Here is a 17,957-nt window from a genome sequence, read left to right on the forward strand (position 1 = left end):
TATTCAAGGCACTGTGATGTCGAATGGCACAAATGTTTGAAGCAATTTTTGGCCTGTGATAATATCTGCTCGATACTGACGCCCTCACTGGTATATTGGAGCAAAAGGGGCTCTATGCAATGACTAGTGAGTAGCAGTGTACAACCAAGAGAGTTTTCTTGGTATATGGGAACTCACGTTCTTAACACAAAGAGCAACCCAATTCAAGCGTTGAATGAAGTCGTGATGTTATTTGAGTCCTTTGTGGTCTTTCAAACGTGAAGCGATTTTTAATCTTTACAGCCTTTTTTTAAGTGCCGGCACCAGTAATTTCCATTCTCCATATAAACAACAACATACTCGAAACTTGAAAATACAGGCTGGTTGGTCAATAGCATTTTTGAAGGAAGCTGCGGAGTAATTCCAATGACTGCCAAGAGTCGTTTCACGGTGCTTTTCGAAGAAGCAGAAGATGTTGGCAATCATTTGCGCACAGATGACTACAGTCTTACTGTTGATGGAGGTCCTACTGCTATAACACAACATAGATGGACATGGGGGAATGCAAGTGACGACAACGATGACATTACCCGTATAACTTGGCGGGCGGGAAAACTTAGGACTTCAAATCTATCCGAGGTAATCAGTTCTGTACTGAGCCCAGGGTTTAACGTCTACAAGTCCCTAGGTGAGCCATTGGAGAAAAGTGTAGACACGCCACTGTTCAAATCCTTCCATAGTGAGTCTTTCGATATCGATAGTTTCCTGCCAGTGGATTCAGAGGCTAGATCATTGCCATGGAATGCGGAAGACTGTGATTTAGACATTCGGTTAAGAAGCAACTATACTGAGGTGGCACAATGGTGTCCTTTACATGAAAATGAAACTGTGACATTTAAGAGGGAAACAGGCATCGATTCGAGCCAGGCAGGTCTCTTTTACTTAGATTCGAGAGACGACACTCTAGTGAATTTGAGTGGACTAACATGTAAGTGGAATGCGAGTGGTAATATCGAGAAATGTCAAAAGACCACACTGTTTTACAAGACACCGCATATGCCAACAGTCTCTTTGGAAACAGCAGTAGTTGAATTGGAAACACCAGTTGGCCTTCATCCTAAACTCATGGTCAATCTAACAAGCGCAAAGGCAACTGACAAATGCGAATACTACATGCTCCTACAATTACCAGTGGATGTATTCGTGGACAAATATCAATCAACACCTCTATTCGTATTCGGAGAGCATGATTTGGAGCTTCCTGAATATAAGCTAAGAGATAAATCTTGGGGATCTGAATCACTTTTTAGAATGGAACCGGGCATGCTCAATGAGCTTACTTTGCACTCTAGATACGTGGAACCCGTCGTTGGGGAAGAGGCCAAGATAATAAGTTTCACACCTGTTGTGTTCCAAGCTTGTGACAGTGATCAAGAAGACCTCCTTAGAAATCCTTTTTATTCGAAGGGAATGGGATATGAATCGTATTTCACTCCCAATACGGTATTTACACATTTCAATTCGCAGACCCTAGAAGTCCCAATTCCTAAGCCAGACCTGCTTTACTATGATGCTACGAAATTCGCGACGTTAGCGTGCTTGCTTGTCTCCATGATATACATCTTGTCTAAGGTGGTTGGGAAGCCACGCTCTAGAAGACATTCCGCTAGGTGACGGTGCCGACTATGCGGGAGTTGTCTTTATAAACGCCTAAGATACTACTGTACAAAACCAATGAAACTTTAATGACCCTACTTCTTTTTATTCTTCTTAGCAATTCGTCTTAGAGCTCTTTGTTCATTCTTCATAACACCATCGACCATCTTATACTTACCCTTGACACCCTTTGGTCTACCTGATAGCGCCCTATTTTTACCAGAAGCATAAACCAAGGTAACCCTAGGTTTTGTTTTCTGCTTCTTACTGACTTTACGCATCAACTTAGCAATTTCATCTGCCTTATCCTTTTCAGACTTGTCACTGTCATCAACAATCACACCAGCCTTCTTTTTGATCTTTTCCAGACGGGCCAAAGACCTCATCTTCTTTCTGGCCTTGGCTTCTGCTACTTTCTTGATCGGCCTTGCATTCAATGCCTTCATCTTCTCCTTGATTGCAATCGCAGCTTCCTTCGTTATCGGTTTGTTAGTCTTCGAGTGCTGTTTCTCTTCGTCGATGAACCATGCTGGGAGGTTCTCTGAATCCCTGAACGCATACCTGTTAAATCCCTCATCGACAAGATCGTGCTTAGTCTTTTGGCCTAATGCTAATTGATGAGCCAGTGTCATAGCTTCAACGGTGGCAATGTCAATGTCTTTTGCATGCTTCTGTTTCTTACTTTCTTTAGCTTCCTCGTCGGAATCATAGTCAGAAGATAGACTTTCATCTTCAGAGCTGCTATTCGCTACGATTTCAAAGTCAGAGTTATTTTCACTATCATCGTCAGAGTCTAACTCGCCGTACTTTCTTTTTGCTCCCGTTGTGTTTGCTTCCAATTCTGGCTCTGGCTGCGTGCTTTCTGTCTCTTCATCATCAGCTGGTATATCAGCAGATACATTCTCGAAAATAGGATCATTGAAGAGCATTCTGGCTTTTGTACTTAGCTTGGAATCACCCGTATTACCCTTGAGGTTGCTGATTAAGTTATTAATGGCTTCATCATCGTCCGAATCAGAAAGATCTGACTCTCCATCGACAAGTTGCTCATCATCATCTTCTTTATCCTCTTTCTCAGGGTTCTCGAAACCTGTCCACTCGTCTTCGTTATCTCCCCCTCTAGCTTGCTTGGCTCTGAATTTAGCATCTCTTTCAGACTTGTTCATTTTGTAGTTTTCGTACATTGCGTCTAACTGTGATTCTAGGTCATCTGCCAATCCAGCATCGTCCTTATCAGTAAATTTGACGCCATCTTCGATATGGATATCGCTATCTCTGGCATTCTCTGAATCTTTGAAAATCATTCTTTTCTTACCCTTAGCCAACTGATCTAGTATGCCTGTCTTCTCAGCTGTCTTAAGGTTGAAAACAGATTCTCTTCCCACATCGGCGGCCTCGATACCAATATCATTTGGAGTCAACATGTTCATATTCATTCTAGTCAATTCCTTCTGCTTCATTTCATTTTTCTTTCTTCTTTCACGCTTTTGGTTTAAACGCTGCTTTTCTTGTAGCTGTTGCAATTCTTTCTCGATTTGCTCTTCCTCATCTAGTGGAACCTCTTCAATGGATGTTTTCTCATCTTCTTTGCCATAGCCAAGAATCTCAGCTGCTGCTTTTCTCCATCTCAATAGCATCTTGAAATCTTTCTTCCCCAGGACTTTCAGATCCTTTACGCACTCGTACAACTCGTTCGTGGTTTGCTTCAGCTTCTTGACGATTTTCCAATCTTTTTCATCCTCATCAATGGTAAATTTGTTCATTTGACCCAACATCGTTATCGGATCTTCTGTCTTCACAAACTCAAGGATAGAAGTCTCGTGGTATAACAGGTGATCACCATCTTCATAACCTTGTCTCTTTCTAACCTTCTTCTCCGGATTGTAGACTTTAGCTTCCATGTTTTGAGGCCCATCTGGCAATTCTTCGAAAACTTCTTTAGGATCCAATAAACGAGGATCAAGCCTCTTTGGTGCCTTATATCCTCTGCAAACAACAAAGATTTCTGCAGAAACGTTTCTAGATGCTGGTGGTTTTGTTGCCTCGACCTTATCGAACAGCTGTTGGAAAACCCATATCAACTTGTTATAATCCTTCGATCTGAAAACTTTGGTCACAAAAGTACCATTGACGACTAGATTTTCTACAGCCAGTTTCAGAGCCTGTAGAGTCAACTGCGACTGCGTGAATGCATCCTGAACCCAGCCAAGACCAACATTTGGAGCACCATCATGCAAAACAGTGTCCGCTTTCCAAGTCTTCATGTACCCACGTAATTTAGATCTACAATCCTCTGTGGTAATATCACTCTGAAATGTAATAACGTTGGGAATTGGTTTCATCGGAACGATATCAACACCGACAATCAACGAATTTATTGGACACAGCTTAGCTGCAACTTGACACCAGGAACCTGGGGCTGCACACAGATCAATCACCACTTTCGATTTCTCCAAGAAATGACCATATTTCTCATTGATCTGAATAACTTTGAAAGAAGAACGGGCACGATAACCTTTCTCCTTAGCAAGGTAATAGTACCTATCTAAACGACCTTTGCTATTTTTCTTCTGAGTCTTACCCATTTTCTCAGCCTAGTATTAACTTGGTGATCGTGGCAATATATCTTTTATCAAAGACCAGAACTGTTAGTATTTGTACCTTGTAAGCGATGAGATGAGCTCATCTCATCGGCCTTTCGAAAATTTTTCAAATTATTTTAAAGCACATCACGTGATTGGTTTTCTATTCTATAGTAAAGTTTTGAAATGAAGTGGTAAGACACTGCATTTGAGTGGCTCGCCAATTGACCCCAGAATCCTCTATACTTTAGCTCTCGCTGATGCTTAGGTGATGGGTTGACCACTCTATTTTGAAAAAATGAAAGGTGGTTAGTTGAAGAATAATAAGTAAGATCTTTACTCTGGCAAGATTGGTTAATAAAACTTGAACTGGATCATTTAAATACATCGGATCTTCAGTAAAGTATATTGCCAGTATTCAGGATATGACCTTTTCTAATTAATGTCAGCGGTGAGGATTGTACCAGTTCAATGAAAAGAACAGCGCGACTGTGAAACATAGGCCCCTTATCAGGATATTGTCGTAGCCATCAACGCGACAAGTCTGTATGCTATACAGTCAATTCCTTGGGTAGACACGACGCGCCGAGTTGACTGATACATATTACATTGTTGTAATAATTTCCATCCAAGCGCCAATGCTTTAAGACTATTTCAGTACCAGTTGAGCAAATACAGTCATGTAACAAACCATTTAATTGATAACGTAGCTGCCAATTTGTCAAGGGAACCTCAGTACGACACGGCCTCGAACGTGGTTAGTCGAATGGATCGTATGTCCAACTAAGAAGTATTCAACAAGAATTACTACTAGAGGACGCAGCAATAGAACTGCGATAATGTTCAAAAAACTATGAGCTAGGAAATGCCATGATGCTGCCCATTTCGTGTTTCTTGGCTATTCAATTTCTTCATAATTATTACAAGCTTAAGGAACAGAATGGCGTTAATTGGTGTCCTAAACAACTAACAGCTCAGGAGGTGACGCGATGCCCAGACGCCAAACCGCTTGGCGTCAGTTTAGCTCATTGATTGTCCAACCATTCAATGAGCAGCATTGAATTTTCATTTCTTCAAGCAAATCTGGTATGTGACATTGTAATCGCCCAAAGAGGAAAAGCAAGGTCTATCACTACCACTACCTATGTGTACCAAGAGCTTCAAATTTATATAAAATCATGATGAAGAGAAGTATATATGGCTTGTGTGATTAGCTCGAGTATTCTTTTTTCACTTAATGGTTTACTTCAGGCAGTTAGATGCTGACCTTTGCGACAAGAACATCTGTTGAATGGAATAATTAGAGTTTCTGAAATATTGGCGTGATAGTGAGCTGAACAGTAATAAATCGGAGCCAAATGAGCTAGCTCGTTGAACAATTTCGATTTATGTCAGCTTATTTACGTTTCGCTGCTTTTCTGGCCTTTTCGATGTCGAAGTCTCCCATCCAAGAAAGTCGGTGAGAATAAAAATGAAAAGAGAAATAAGAAACTTGTCTCTTAGGTTCAAAGAGCATCCTCGAAGCTTTTACGCGGGTCGGCAATAAGCGGCAATTCAGCTAGTCAAATAATGGACTCGCCGCAGTTCATCTCATCATCTATTCAGGATAGCACAACCACAAATAAGCAGCTAACTATCTCCTTATCGCCATTGCTCTATGAATGTTAACCATGGCGAGATAGCTGATTCTGTGCAAATAGCAATTTGCTTTGAAAAATTTGACGACAGATCCAATAGGACCAAATGAATCGTATATTGCGCCGTCAGAGAGGTTTAAAAAGCACATAAATTATTGCAGACTTGAATTGCTATTACCTTCTCACAAAATGGGACATGGAATAGTTCCTAAGAGGTAATATATGTGAGTTCGAGCTCAGAATTCGGAACGAAATGATCAAAAACGAATCTACATACGCCAAAGACAGTTTCCAGGCTTCTGGAATTTCAAAGATGACATCTCTAAATGCAGCAACAACTGTCTTCATTGACCGCTCGGCCTGAATGCATACAGTGGAAAGAGTTGAACTGAAAAACGTAGATGATATTATGCTTTTTCTATTGGAATTTACCAGTTCATATGGCTTTCAAAATAATGACATTTTAAGAGCTAGTGAATGGTTTAGTTACACATTTCAGAATACAGTAAAATGGGTTATTTCTACAAATGACCCTAAATGCACAGTTTAGGTCCTGAGAATACTTTGCTTCGCCTGCTTAATCAGGCTTAGATTTCAAGTAATTGCGACTTTGCTAAGTACATCAGCCGCACGGGTGTCAGATGGTTTTTCTCTGGGGCGTGAACCAGCTACGAACGAAAAAGAAGACATAACACGAACTGATAGGGCATTAAATAAGCCATCTTGACCCAACCTGACTTTCTTTCTTGGAAATTATCCAAACACAAGAGAAAGTAGTACACAGATGGCCAAATGATACTGGACCTACTGATTACGCGCGAGAGTATCTACATATTAACAGGAAGAATTAAGTACCTTTTGGACGCTAGCTCCAATTCAATGTTAGTACAAAAGGCACCCACTAAACTAAACTTAACTGCTTTCAGTGTCCAATGAAGAGAGAAAAGTACTTTTGACAAGGTGAATAGCTATAAACTTGACTAAAACCAATAATACATGGCAAAATCGAATGATATCAGCACGCATCTAACAACATTAAGCTTTTTGTGTTGGACTTTTAGGTCTTAGATTTTGAATTTCATTTTTCATTGGTATGTTACATCCCAGTTTTTCAATCTCACTTCTGTACCTGCCAGGAGCGAAATTATCTAGCATAATGTCGGGACTCATAATAACCCAACCAGGTCTCAAACGAACTGGGTAATCCTTCCCGGTCCTTGCAGGAATTATATGCAGTCTTCTTGTAGAAGTGGAAAAGTTCTCAGCGACTTTGTAGAGGTGTGAGGGTACAGCCCCGTCGTTGGTTCCTTTCTTCTCGATACATAGATCTGTATCAATGTTACAATGAATCAAGTGCCCATCAGTAGACCTTCGTACAGTCCCTGTAATGCACATCCAACAATGCCATTGCATCTTTTCAATTAAAGAGTGATCAGGCTGATCTAATCCAGGAAAGAAAGGTGAGTCCTTGTCGATTGGAACAAAGACCAGTTCTTCACTCCGTCTAAACTTTTTAGCCCAAGCTTCATTGCTCAGCAATCTGTTAAGCTCATTAATCTTTTGAGCGCTAGCCCAGATGAAGAGAAACCCAGGTTTTGAAACCAACTTGTCCATAGCCAACTGCGTCAGGAGCGGATAAATGAACTGGTTGTTGGTCAAACAACCAATCATGACCACATCAAACGTAAGCTTTTCCTTTTGAATCCAGTGATTTATTGTGGGTACCATTTGATCAATATCCACTTTACAGCCAAAAGGCGTCGTAGTGTACTGAGCAACTTGTTCGCCTTTCATCTGAAAGAGTTTCTCAAGCTTTGGGTATCCTTCCACAGTGTTATCAATGTTAGATACATGTTTCTGAGGTAAAGAACCAGTATGTACGTAGTTGTTCGAATAGTCATTCTTATGAAGTTCTTTAGCGGGTTTGAAACTCACATGCTTTTCTTTACGGCTCTTATTGCTCATTTCGTGATGATTCTAAGTTTGTAAATACTCCAGTTTTTGTTAAAGCTCGAAACTACGATATATAATCCCATTGCCCTAAGTTGGTATGGTGCACTTATATATACCGCCGCCGACGTTGTTTTGTAAGGGCGCGCGGCGTTACAGAAGGCTGGCGCTCACCTAAAACATGAAACTGTTTCACGCGTGAATCAGAAAAAGACCTCTAATACATTTTATATGTTCAGACAAGGTTTCAACGACATAATCGATTGAAGCTCTATTCTTTCTAATGTACAAAATTTGACTTAAAACAATTATACTCCTTGCTAGTAGCATCTCCCAAGTAAAAATAAAAAATAAACCAAGAATATCTCGAAATGATTCAGAATCAATCCCTTTTGCGTCCCGCATCCATACCAGCTGACCACGACACACTGCTCAAAGGACCTAATTGGTGTAACACCGGCCTTGTTCCAACTCTTCGATGGTAGTCTCTATGACTTCATCATCATCATCATCTTCCATCATTTCCACAGCACTGTATTTGATCATATCCCAACGTCTCCAGAAGGACTGTGAGTCTGTCAATTCACTTGAGTCGTAAACCAGCTCCAAATCACTCTTGGCCTTTGTCAGCCTATGTTTCAAAGATTGTAATTTCACTGAATCCGGTAAATTCGACACAGTGCGTGATTCGCTGTAATCTGTTTCATTTTCATATTCAGTAGGATTGGTAGCCTCTGATTTATAGCCACAACTCTCATCATCGTCGTCCTCTGATGGCACTTCATTCTCTGACGCCACACTATCAAATTCCGTCTCGTTATCCGAGATGTTCAATGGTTTGTGATTGTGTAAACTTGCAATTTTGACTCCTGCCCTATTCTTCTTTGCCGCAAAATTATTGTAAACCACTGCCTCTGCGCTCGAAGTTGTATCACAGTACCTAGCCCAAACCTCATCGATAGACTGAACGATGTAATCAAAACACCTTTCTCTGGCGAGCAAGTCTAATTTCGACACCTGTTGTTTCCTTGAACTAGAAGAGAAAGAACCTGGTCTAGACAATGATTTCCGTCTAAAATTGGCTTCTCCAATCTGGTAGTGGTACTCTTGATCAGATCGAGTTGCACTATCAGAATCAGAATACCTACCGACTGCTTCCACAAGCTTGGGGTTCAACTCATCAGATGTAGAAAACCTTATCAGATTATTGGTCCTATTATTTTCATCCTCAGAGTCCAAAGAAAAACCGTCAGCTTCTTTCAAGAACTGGAAACCTCCACTACCACGCGGAGTCTCTGCCTGGTTTGACAGAATGAATGACCTCCGCTTCAATGGTAAAGCCGAATCGCCTGTTCCTTGCTCAGAGCGTGGACGTTTACTCGAGATAGCCATTTCAATATATGTATTTTTTTTTTGAGCTGCTCAATGAAGGCGTCAAAAATAGAGCTGCGATACCAACGTACAACTGTTCCCGATACGTAACAGAAGATGTGTGCAACGATATTATTAGAGATTCAACAAGTACTAAACTAGATAGCCCTAACTTGCAAACCCTAAAAGCTCAATTCCGTACAGGATGACAGAAATATCTGTTTTTTTTCATGAAGAAAAGTGGTAAAGAGAGGAGAGAAAGACGTTTTGTCCGAGAAGGATTAAATCTTTTGCTGTCCGCCGCCACGCGGGGGAGCGATTTGATTGGCTTAGACAGGAATAAAAAGTAGGGTAACAAGAGTGTAACCGGACATATTATGGGCACAAATGATATATAGTGAGTAAGTGTGGAATGTGTGGTACCATTTTGTAGCCAGAATTAAGGGCAACACAATGGTGTTAATTTTAAGTACGTCAGGGTCTCTTTCCCTGTGAGAATCGTGTCTCTTAGTTTGGGTGGCGTTTTTGGTCCTTTGTCCTTTGTGTCCGGGAACTCGGGGAGCCGTTCGGACAAGCTTAAGTGACAAATTGAAGGGTCCATCAATATGGCAAGTAGGGTCTCTTCGAGCGAATAAGATAGGCACTGAGCATGACGTCCGGTAATTCAAGTCCCAGCTCACTGGGTAAACCGACGGGTGGATCAAAGACATCATTCGAAGACAATCTTATTGCTGGATTGGAATCTGTTTGTAGTTTTTTCGACAATGTGTATTTTGCCAAGAGTTTAGGAATTATTGGTGAGAATAATTTCCTGTATAGACGTTTGAATAAAGGTGGTTGGGGATCCAAATTGTGGTTTGTCACACTGTTACTCTCAGTGAGAAAATGCCTTCGCCAGATATTTCAGATAGTAAGAAATAGGATTAGATTGAAGACAGAGATTAAGGGTATGGACAAGAATGGCAAAGGGCTTATGAACGATGTATTGAAGGAGAAAATTTTGCTGATGTTGCAGAAGAGCAATGCGATGATGAGAGAAACCTTGCTTGACCTTTTACAAAATTCAGTCTATCTCATGATCGTGGTGATAGATGTGTTCAAGTTAAATATACCAAAAAGAGCAAGACAAATTCTAGAGCCATTGTCGAATTTTGTCACGATTATGAGATTTTTCACCATGGGATTTTCGTCAGTAGATGTATGAGCACCGTAGTCATGATTTAGTTTGACGCCTCGAGCCCCAGATCAATTCTCAAGGTGTTCCATGTTGAAATGACAGCTATATCATGTTAGACATGCCCTTGGTTTTGATAATGGGACTCACGAGCTGTGCAAGGGCTTTCAATCGATTTACATAATTTAATAGATAAAATTGAGCGCAGTAGTGGCAACAATGAATGGAGTAATCCAAATGCAATGGCTCTGCACTGTCTTGACAACTATGATCTATACCTTTAGCCGTCGTTCAGACCAATCAGGTACGCTGAAAAGAGATTTGATCTTACCCGGTTGTTACTACCTGAACAAGTAGTAATGCGAAGGAGAAGAATAACGTCAAGATTCGAGCATAATAGTGGTCAAGCGGTTCAAGAGTCGTTGATTGACCCTATATATCACACAAGAGATGTCTGAAAAATCACAAGCACAGTTACAAGTTGCTGCACCAAGCAGAAGTATTCTGAATGATAAGTGGGACGTTGTTCTATCCAATATGCTAGTAAAGACAGGGCTCGGTTTTGGAGTTGGTGTCGTAGGTTCTGTGCTTTTCTTCAAACGTCGTGCATTCCCTGTGTGGCTAGGCATTGGTTTTGGTCTAGGAAGAGGTTACGCTGAAGGCGATGCTATCTTCCGTTCTGCTGCGGGCTTAAGATCTGTCAAGGCATAAATCGATTGAACCGATTTACTATCTATCATCTATTCCATTAAATCCATCCAAAAATCTGTATATGTTACATAGCACTATTCAACAATATGAAGATGACTAAACCTGTGCAATCATAACGAAAATCCCGATATATCTTCTATCTGTTTCTCCAAGTTATTGGCCATTTCCTCCTTCTCAGCTTTCGACTTCTCTCGTATCTTTTGGTCCTTTTGCCAGTCTTTTTGAAGGGTTCTGTTCTCCAATGTATTAGCCTTGCGCGCACTTCCCTTCACAGCAGTGGATGCATTGAGTTTGATTATTTCAGACAGTGAAGCAGTATCTCTATTCAAATTCTCAACTCTAAACTTTGTCTTTTTAACATCTCTTCGCGATATTGCTTTCTTGCAATTCTTCTGATTCTTTTGGACACCTTTGCCGGTCTTTTTAAAGTTGTTTTTAACGGCCATAGTAATTGATACGTTACAATCAACGGTATATGGGTATTGGAAGGCCAATATGCTATTAATGTTGGGTAAGCGATGCCTTTTTCTCATCTAGCTAGTTATCTTTTGTAGTCAAAGTTTAATATTCGATGAGCGTGAAAAAGTCCATTATGAAAAATTTTCTATAAAGGTCATCTCATCGCTAAAGCTAATCAAATCACTGAGTTCCCCAGAGTATAGTAAGAAGGCTTCAGTTATCATAATCATTAACAAATGGTTTCAACGCATAACAGAGACAAGCCATGGGATACTGAAGATATCGACAAGTGGCAAGTCGAAGAATTTAAGCCAGAAGACAATGCATCGGGACTGCCATTTGCTGAGGAATCAAGCTTTATGACTCTATTCCCTAAATACAGAGAACCATACCTGAAATCTATTTGGAATGATGTTACAAGAGCCTTAAACGCACACCACATTGCCTGTGTCTTGGATCTGATGGAAGGTTCGATGACAGTTAAGACAACTAGAAAAACATTCGACCCAGCCATTATTTTGAGGGCTCGTGATCTAATCAAGCTTCTGGCACGTTCAGTACCTTTCGCGCAGGCTGTCAAGATCTTAGAAGAAGATGTGGCCTGCGATGTTATAAAGATTGGAAATGTGGTTGCGAATAAAGAGAGGTTCGTCAAGAGAAGACAACGTCTCGTGGGGCCCAACGGTAACACCCTTAAAGCTTTAGAGCTGTTAACAAAGTGCTATATCTTAGTTCAAGGTAACACAGTGAGTGTCATGGGACCTTATAAAGGATTGAAAGAAGTCCGCCGTGTTGTGGAAGATACGATGAGAAACGTCCATCCAATTTATCAGATTAAAGAACTCATGATAAAGAGAGAGTTGGCAAAGAGACCAGAGTTGGCAGAGGAGGATTGGTCAAGATTCTTGCCCATGTTCAAGAAGAGGAACGTTGCACGTAAGAAACCAAAGAAGATCAGAGCAGAGAAGAAGGTATACACACCATTCCCACCAGCTCAGCAACCAAGAAAGATTGATCTGGAAATCGAAAGTGGTGAGTATTTCCTGAGCAAGAAGGAGAAAGAGATCAATAAGCTCAAGGAACGCCGAGAGAAGCAGGCTGAGAAGCAGGAAGAAAAAGAGGAGGCAAGAAGTAAGGACTACATTGCTCCCAAGGAAGACGTATATAAGAGCTCTCTTGAACCTGAGAAGAAGAAGAAGAAGAGGAAAGCTCAACATGAGGATAACTCTGAGGACGAAAAAACCCAGAAGAAGGCCAAGAAAAGGAGACAAAAAAGATTAAGTAAATAAATAACACCTATAGACAGAAGATTCAAAGAGTTCTCGGTACAAAGAGATGTTATTTTTCTATCATTTTAGCCAGCTATTTTTTACTCCATCTCGTTACGCGTCACCGATTACGCGTTTTGTGATGAGGAACTGAAAGAGCTTGACCTGAAAGAATGAACATCTTGTACAGTTCAAGCGGATCAAGCAAACGTGGCGGGCAAACGTTTGAGAAATAAGACGCGCGTACTTCCATAATGGACAAGCTGTTTGAGAGTTTCGATAATGCCATAAAGAAGAGAAGAGCTACCTATCAAAAAGCGGTGCAAAATGAAGATGATGAGTATACTGAAGATCCACTCGTTCCACCAGCAGTCCTTGGTAATGGATTTCTTTTCAACAGTAGTACCCTGGACAAGGTGAAAAATCGATTAAACAAAGACCAGGAACAGGGGACTCAAGCTATTGATACGACTCAGGTCCTTTCCAATTTGTATGAGGACGGGGAGGATTTAGAGAAAGAGGTACCCAGCATTTTGCAGAGCAAATCCAAACCGATTCCAACCATTTTGATTCCAAGTATAGAACGTGAAATACTTAAACAGCCCTTTAATGAAAATCATAATTTTACTGGAGTGACAGTCCCTATTGCCAAAAGCTCCGCAATTACAAAGAACCTTGATCGAGAAGACTTGGAGTCTCCCGAGATACCAGAAACGCAGCCTATTCCTGATTTTTCAGCCAGTGATGTACCAACACAAACACAAGTCCTTAAAACTACGAGTGAAACAGCTGCCGACACTGGTACAGTGGCAACTGCAGCAATAGCATATGAAGAATCACTTACTCAGGTGGAGGTTTCAGAGCAGACTTATCCAGATCAGAGGAATTCACAGGAAGATATAATTCAACAGACAGCTGCGGATGCGGTTCCAATTACGAGACTTAAGATTCATGAAATTGAAGAAATGTGGTCCAGGGAGGTCCAAACGGAGACTAAAGAGCACAAAGTGAAGTACAGAGCCCCAAGACCTCTGAAGGTATTCACAAAGGAGGCTTTTATGCAGGACTTCGATAAAAGCAGTGATTCAGACTCCGACGTCTTCGACCAAGAAATCAAGGCCACCAGTCCCATAGGACGTAACAATGACTCAATTTCTGAAGTTGGGACATCAGATGTTAAAGTTCTGAAAGATAAAAGCTCTGGAGCACTGACTGCCTATCAGCGTGAATTGAAAGAGAAAGCTGAGATCGCTAAAGGAGTTATGCTGCTATCCGAGAGTGATGATGAGGAGGATCTCGCAGTTTCTACATCACATGAAGCAAAAGCAACTGTTCTCAAACTAAAAGCCCGCTTATCGAAGCGTAGACCTCCCGTTGAGTCTCAGCATGGTAAGGCATCATTAAGTGCGCTGATGAAAAATCTGAGAAATTCTACGAAGAGGCAAATCCTTGATCGACAGAAAGAAGGTATTGAACGACAAGGCTTGAAATTCGAGGACGTGGAGAAGGAAAAAGAGATTGTGGAAAATCTGTTGGAGCAGGAAATTGCAAGGAATAAGCGAATTAGAATGAAAGAGAAGGAAAAAGCACAAATGAATGATGTTCCTTCCCTCGCTCTGCCAAATAGAGTTGAAGAAGATAATGATTCGAACTATTCAGTTAGTGACGAGGATTCTGTCATTAAAGAAGATTTAGACTACTCTGATCTCGAAAGCGACGATTCCGGCTCAAATGAACCAAAGATAGCTTCTGACAGCGCGGGAGTCGAAATTGATAGTGATGAAGATGACATACGTTTCATGAAGGGCAAGGCGCACAAGATATCACTGTTGAATGACGATGAATCTGAAGAAGAGGAAGATTTGACGGTGAATAGTGCTATTAATTTAGGCGCTTATGGAGATAACCTAATCACCACAACGAAAGATGAGGCGCACACTTCTGCGGAGGAACACACTACACAACTCGTAAATGAGATCAGCGAGTCCCAATACCGTACTATGGAAAAGGAAAAGTCGAAGATCAGAGCTCAGGAAGAGAAGCAAAGACTTAAACAAATGAAAGAATCTGGGGTTACTAACATGTTTGACATGGAAGCCGAGGAATCTGACGACGAATGGCGGGGTGTTGGTGGTGTAGACGGAGAAACGATTGATGATTATGATTCAGATTTGGAGAAAATGATCGACGATTTCTCTAATACAACATCCAATGCCGATCAAATACGTCAGCTTCTTATGGCAGAGAACAAGGAAACCGATTTGAAAACAGTGAACAAAATACTTCACGACATAAAGAATGGTGGATTCCGAAAAAGACGCCAAAACAACTTGCAACTTGAATTAAGCGATGATGAAGACGACGAATTATTGAATTATAAGAAAAGAAAATTGGAGTTGATGAGAAAAAGACGTCTCCAATTTGGTGCAGACGACAAGAAACTTCTGAAGAACTCAAGGTCGAAGGCTTTTTTCGAAAGCATGGTCGAGGACATAATTGACTTGAAGGATCCCTTCAGCAATCAAGCCGAAACGTCAGAGAAAGATAAGAAATCAGAAGGTTTGGTGGATGCTTCAAATAAGCAGAAAGACACAATCTCTCATGAGTTTGTACAACAAAGTTTATCGTTTTTGAGCAGTAGCCGAGATTTCAGTGAATTTGAAGTAGCAAGAGTCTCACAGGAAGGTGAACGCAATACTGACCTGAACAGCCTGAAACAGGATAGTACTGTCAAAACCCTTTATGCCCCATCAAATATCATTAGCGAGTCAGAAAGAGCAGACCATGAAGAATTCGATAATAGTGTACTTCCGGTAGAAAGCAGCTACTCCTCAGTTGTCAAATCGTTTGGATTCGATTTAAACGCAAACGATAAATTGAAAGAAGGAAGGAAGACAGTGACGGTCTCTAAGTCCTACAGAACTGTCGGCGGTAACAAAGCCTCTATCACCTATCTTGGGAAGATGCGGAAACTCGTCGCTCCAAAGAAGTCAAATGCAGAGGTTCGGACCACGAGCAAGCTATCTACTCTGGGTAATAGTAAAATATTCCGAAATTTTGAATCTAGCTTCGAGAACTAAGCTAGATTAGCTGAAGGATAAATCATGAATAATTATCCATTGTTAGTATATATAGTACACGACGTAATGTTACACCAAGAACTTTATAGTTCTCGCTCAGCGATTTGATGTCAAGATGATTTCAGTACTCAATGCTTCACGTAGATCTTCGTAGGATATCAAGCTATCAAACACAGGTGCTTTGACCGGCGACCTTGGCGAAAATCGGCGGGGGGCCATTTTCTCCAATGTTTTGGAGCGGCAGTCTGCAGAATTGCTTTCCGGCCTACTGGCTGACGCTTTCTGCTTTGTAGCACGAATATCATGAGAAGCTGATGAAGGACCTTTGAAAAAATTCCAGTTGGCAAAAAACCCTAACTTATTTTCTTGTTTGATGCCAGTGGCATTTGACGCTTTCCCAGGGCGAGTGACGAAAGTTGACAGAAGATCCCTTGAGCTGGCTGGAGCAGAGGTTTTGGAGAAAACTGGGGCACTGCTTACACGAACACTTTTCATCGAGGGCCTGTTAGATGAGGGTAGAAGGAAGGAGGAAAATAATGGCAGTGAGCTGATAGGCTGAACTTTAGTTGACAAAATACTTTCATGCGAGTTAAACCTTCTTAATGGGAGCCCTTTCCCGTCGTCTGCAGGAACTAGCGAGATAACTGTGTCCTGATCGGATGTAGAGTCTGCATCTTCGTCGAAGTCGTCAAAAACAGTGATCGACAGACGCTGGTTCTCCCTGAAGATTGAAGGTACGTCATAATCTCTACTTCCTTTCGACTTCTTCGTGTTTTTCGAGTTTAAACCGGTATCGTAGGATTTAGCCATGCGGATGGAACGTGTAGGACCAGTCACCCTCACAGGAGAGCCCGGTAACGAAAGACATTTTGAAACCGCTTCTTCCTTAGAGTCATGTAAGCCTGAGAATTTGACACTCTTGATAACGGATTTGTTCTTCAATGGCGACTCACGTAATGCTTTCACGTTAGGCCCATGACGCTCAGTCAATTTCAGGGGTCGCGGCTGGAATGAGCCCAAACTACTTCTCGTAGACTTCGATGATGGCGTAGAGTCTATACTTTGTGATTGGGCAAGCTCATTTAATTTGACCGTGATATCTTGGAACTCAAATACCAAATCTTCGATGTATTTCCGGTCATTGATTATAGACATACGTCGTTCTCGTTCCTTATTCAACTTGTCACGAACATACTCCGATCTTACGCATAGGGAGTTTAACTGAGCAATGTAAACGTTGTATTGATTTCCAAGCTTGTCTATCGAACTATCTTCGAGTTCTCGCAAATGCTGTTGTCTCTGGATCCACAGCTCCAGCTGTAAAATGGCTTCTTGCGATCTGGTAAGGAGGCGCTCAGATAGATCCTCCAATTCCATTGTCAACAGCCTCGGGATCTATCGTTTCTGGGCCTTTTATTCAATGTGATCAATTACAATAAACCGAGTATTTTTGATCTTTACAGATGGGGATGGGCTGCAGATTTTCGCTGAAAAATAAACAAGCGAGATACAGATTACTTACCTCTTTCTGAAGACAAGACAAATGGAACGGGAAGAGGAAGGCGAAGATGCGACTTTGATATGCGGTTGCAGTAATTCATAGCATTTTCTCATGAACTAGCTAGATTAGAAAACTGAAGAGACTTGGGACTCAGTGAACGTATATTAGTCCCGACGAGAGCCTTATGACAGGCTGCCGAATCATGGCGAGAGAACTTACTACCTACATTTCATCGAGGATCACTTGCACTGAACACCAAGCTTTCTCTCCGTTACCGGAGGCGGAAGTGGACAGATCGCCGCAAACCTAGATGGCTATACAGGTGAATCCGGCAAGTATATGACTAAAACTTCCGATAGTACCCCGCCAACGGGTGGCTGCATTTTTCATCTGGTGATGCTTATAAAGCAGCTTGTTGAGCAGCTTGATTGGCTGAATTTGGCGCAAAAAAATCGAAGGTCTGAATGGCTTACCATGATACACAAAGGAGTTTGAAAGCCCGCTCTCTCATGCCAAGAAGGTAGCCCAATCCTTACACGAAACATGAATAAGCATGAGTAGAGATGTGAACTAATCAACGCGGTCATCG

General features: G+C 41.4%; 10 protein-coding genes across 10 annotated transcripts; 5 read left to right on the forward strand and 5 right to left on the reverse strand.

Moving 5' to 3' along the window:
* Positions 1-405: 405 nt before the first annotated feature.
* On the forward strand, positions 406-1,653 carry PBN1 (Pbn1p; the record flags this gene model as incomplete). The annotated part of the gene is made up of 1 exon (XM_003680741.1): positions 406-1,653. One exon carries the CDS (start codon positions 406-408, stop codon positions 1,651-1,653), a length of 1,248 nt encoding a protein of 415 aa, XP_003680789.1.
* A 77-nt stretch (positions 1,654-1,730) lies between these two features.
* Positions 1,731-4,220, reverse strand: SPB1 (27S pre-rRNA (guanosine2922-2'-O)-methyltransferase; the record flags this gene model as incomplete). The annotated part of the gene is made up of 1 exon (XM_003680742.1): positions 1,731-4,220. One exon carries the CDS (start codon positions 4,218-4,220, stop codon positions 1,731-1,733), a length of 2,490 nt encoding a protein of 829 aa, XP_003680790.1.
* Positions 4,221-6,889: 2,669 nt separating this feature from the next.
* KAR4 (Kar4p) lies at positions 6,890-7,819 on the reverse strand (the record flags this gene model as incomplete). The annotated part of the gene is made up of 1 exon (XM_003680743.1): positions 6,890-7,819. The coding sequence occupies one exon, from the start codon at positions 7,817-7,819 to the stop codon at positions 6,890-6,892; it is 930 nt and encodes a 309-aa protein (XP_003680791.1).
* A 426-nt stretch (positions 7,820-8,245) lies between these two features.
* TDEL0C06920 (uncharacterized protein) lies at positions 8,246-9,196 on the reverse strand (the record flags this gene model as incomplete). Its single annotated transcript, XM_003680744.1, has 1 exon — positions 8,246-9,196. One exon carries the CDS (start codon positions 9,194-9,196, stop codon positions 8,246-8,248), a length of 951 nt encoding a protein of 316 aa, XP_003680792.1.
* A 628-nt stretch (positions 9,197-9,824) lies between these two features.
* Positions 9,825-10,379, forward strand: TDEL0C06930 (uncharacterized protein; the record flags this gene model as incomplete). Its single annotated transcript, XM_003680745.1, has 1 exon — positions 9,825-10,379. One exon carries the CDS (start codon positions 9,825-9,827, stop codon positions 10,377-10,379), a length of 555 nt encoding a protein of 184 aa, XP_003680793.1.
* A 420-nt stretch (positions 10,380-10,799) lies between these two features.
* MIC10 (Mic10p) lies at positions 10,800-11,060 on the forward strand (the record flags this gene model as incomplete). Its single annotated transcript, XM_003680746.1, has 1 exon — positions 10,800-11,060. The coding sequence occupies one exon, from the start codon at positions 10,800-10,802 to the stop codon at positions 11,058-11,060; it is 261 nt and encodes an 86-aa protein (XP_003680794.1).
* Positions 11,061-11,170: 110 nt separating this feature from the next.
* ADF1 (Adf1p) lies at positions 11,171-11,506 on the reverse strand (the record flags this gene model as incomplete). The annotated part of the gene is made up of 1 exon (XM_003680747.1): positions 11,171-11,506. The coding sequence occupies one exon, from the start codon at positions 11,504-11,506 to the stop codon at positions 11,171-11,173; it is 336 nt and encodes a 111-aa protein (XP_003680795.1).
* Positions 11,507-11,755: 249 nt separating this feature from the next.
* On the forward strand, positions 11,756-12,808 carry KRR1 (ribosome biosynthesis protein KRR1; the record flags this gene model as incomplete). Its single annotated transcript, XM_003680748.1, has 1 exon — positions 11,756-12,808. The coding sequence occupies one exon, from the start codon at positions 11,756-11,758 to the stop codon at positions 12,806-12,808; it is 1,053 nt and encodes a 350-aa protein (XP_003680796.1).
* Positions 12,809-13,041: 233 nt separating this feature from the next.
* MRC1 (chromatin-modulating protein MRC1) lies at positions 13,042-15,867 on the forward strand (the record flags this gene model as incomplete). The annotated part of the gene is made up of 1 exon (XM_003680749.1): positions 13,042-15,867. The coding sequence occupies one exon, from the start codon at positions 13,042-13,044 to the stop codon at positions 15,865-15,867; it is 2,826 nt and encodes a 941-aa protein (XP_003680797.1).
* A 96-nt stretch (positions 15,868-15,963) lies between these two features.
* On the reverse strand, positions 15,964-17,244 carry VAC17 (Vac17p; the record flags this gene model as incomplete). The annotated part of the gene is made up of 1 exon (XM_003680750.1): positions 15,964-17,244. The coding sequence occupies one exon, from the start codon at positions 17,242-17,244 to the stop codon at positions 15,964-15,966; it is 1,281 nt and encodes a 426-aa protein (XP_003680798.1).
* Positions 17,245-17,957: the final 713 nt, after the last annotated feature.

Source organism: Torulaspora delbrueckii, chromosome 3, assembly GCF_000243375.1.
Source record: "Torulaspora delbrueckii CBS 1146 chromosome 3, complete genome".
Taxonomy (NCBI): domain Eukaryota; kingdom Fungi; phylum Ascomycota; class Saccharomycetes; order Saccharomycetales; family Saccharomycetaceae; genus Torulaspora; species Torulaspora delbrueckii.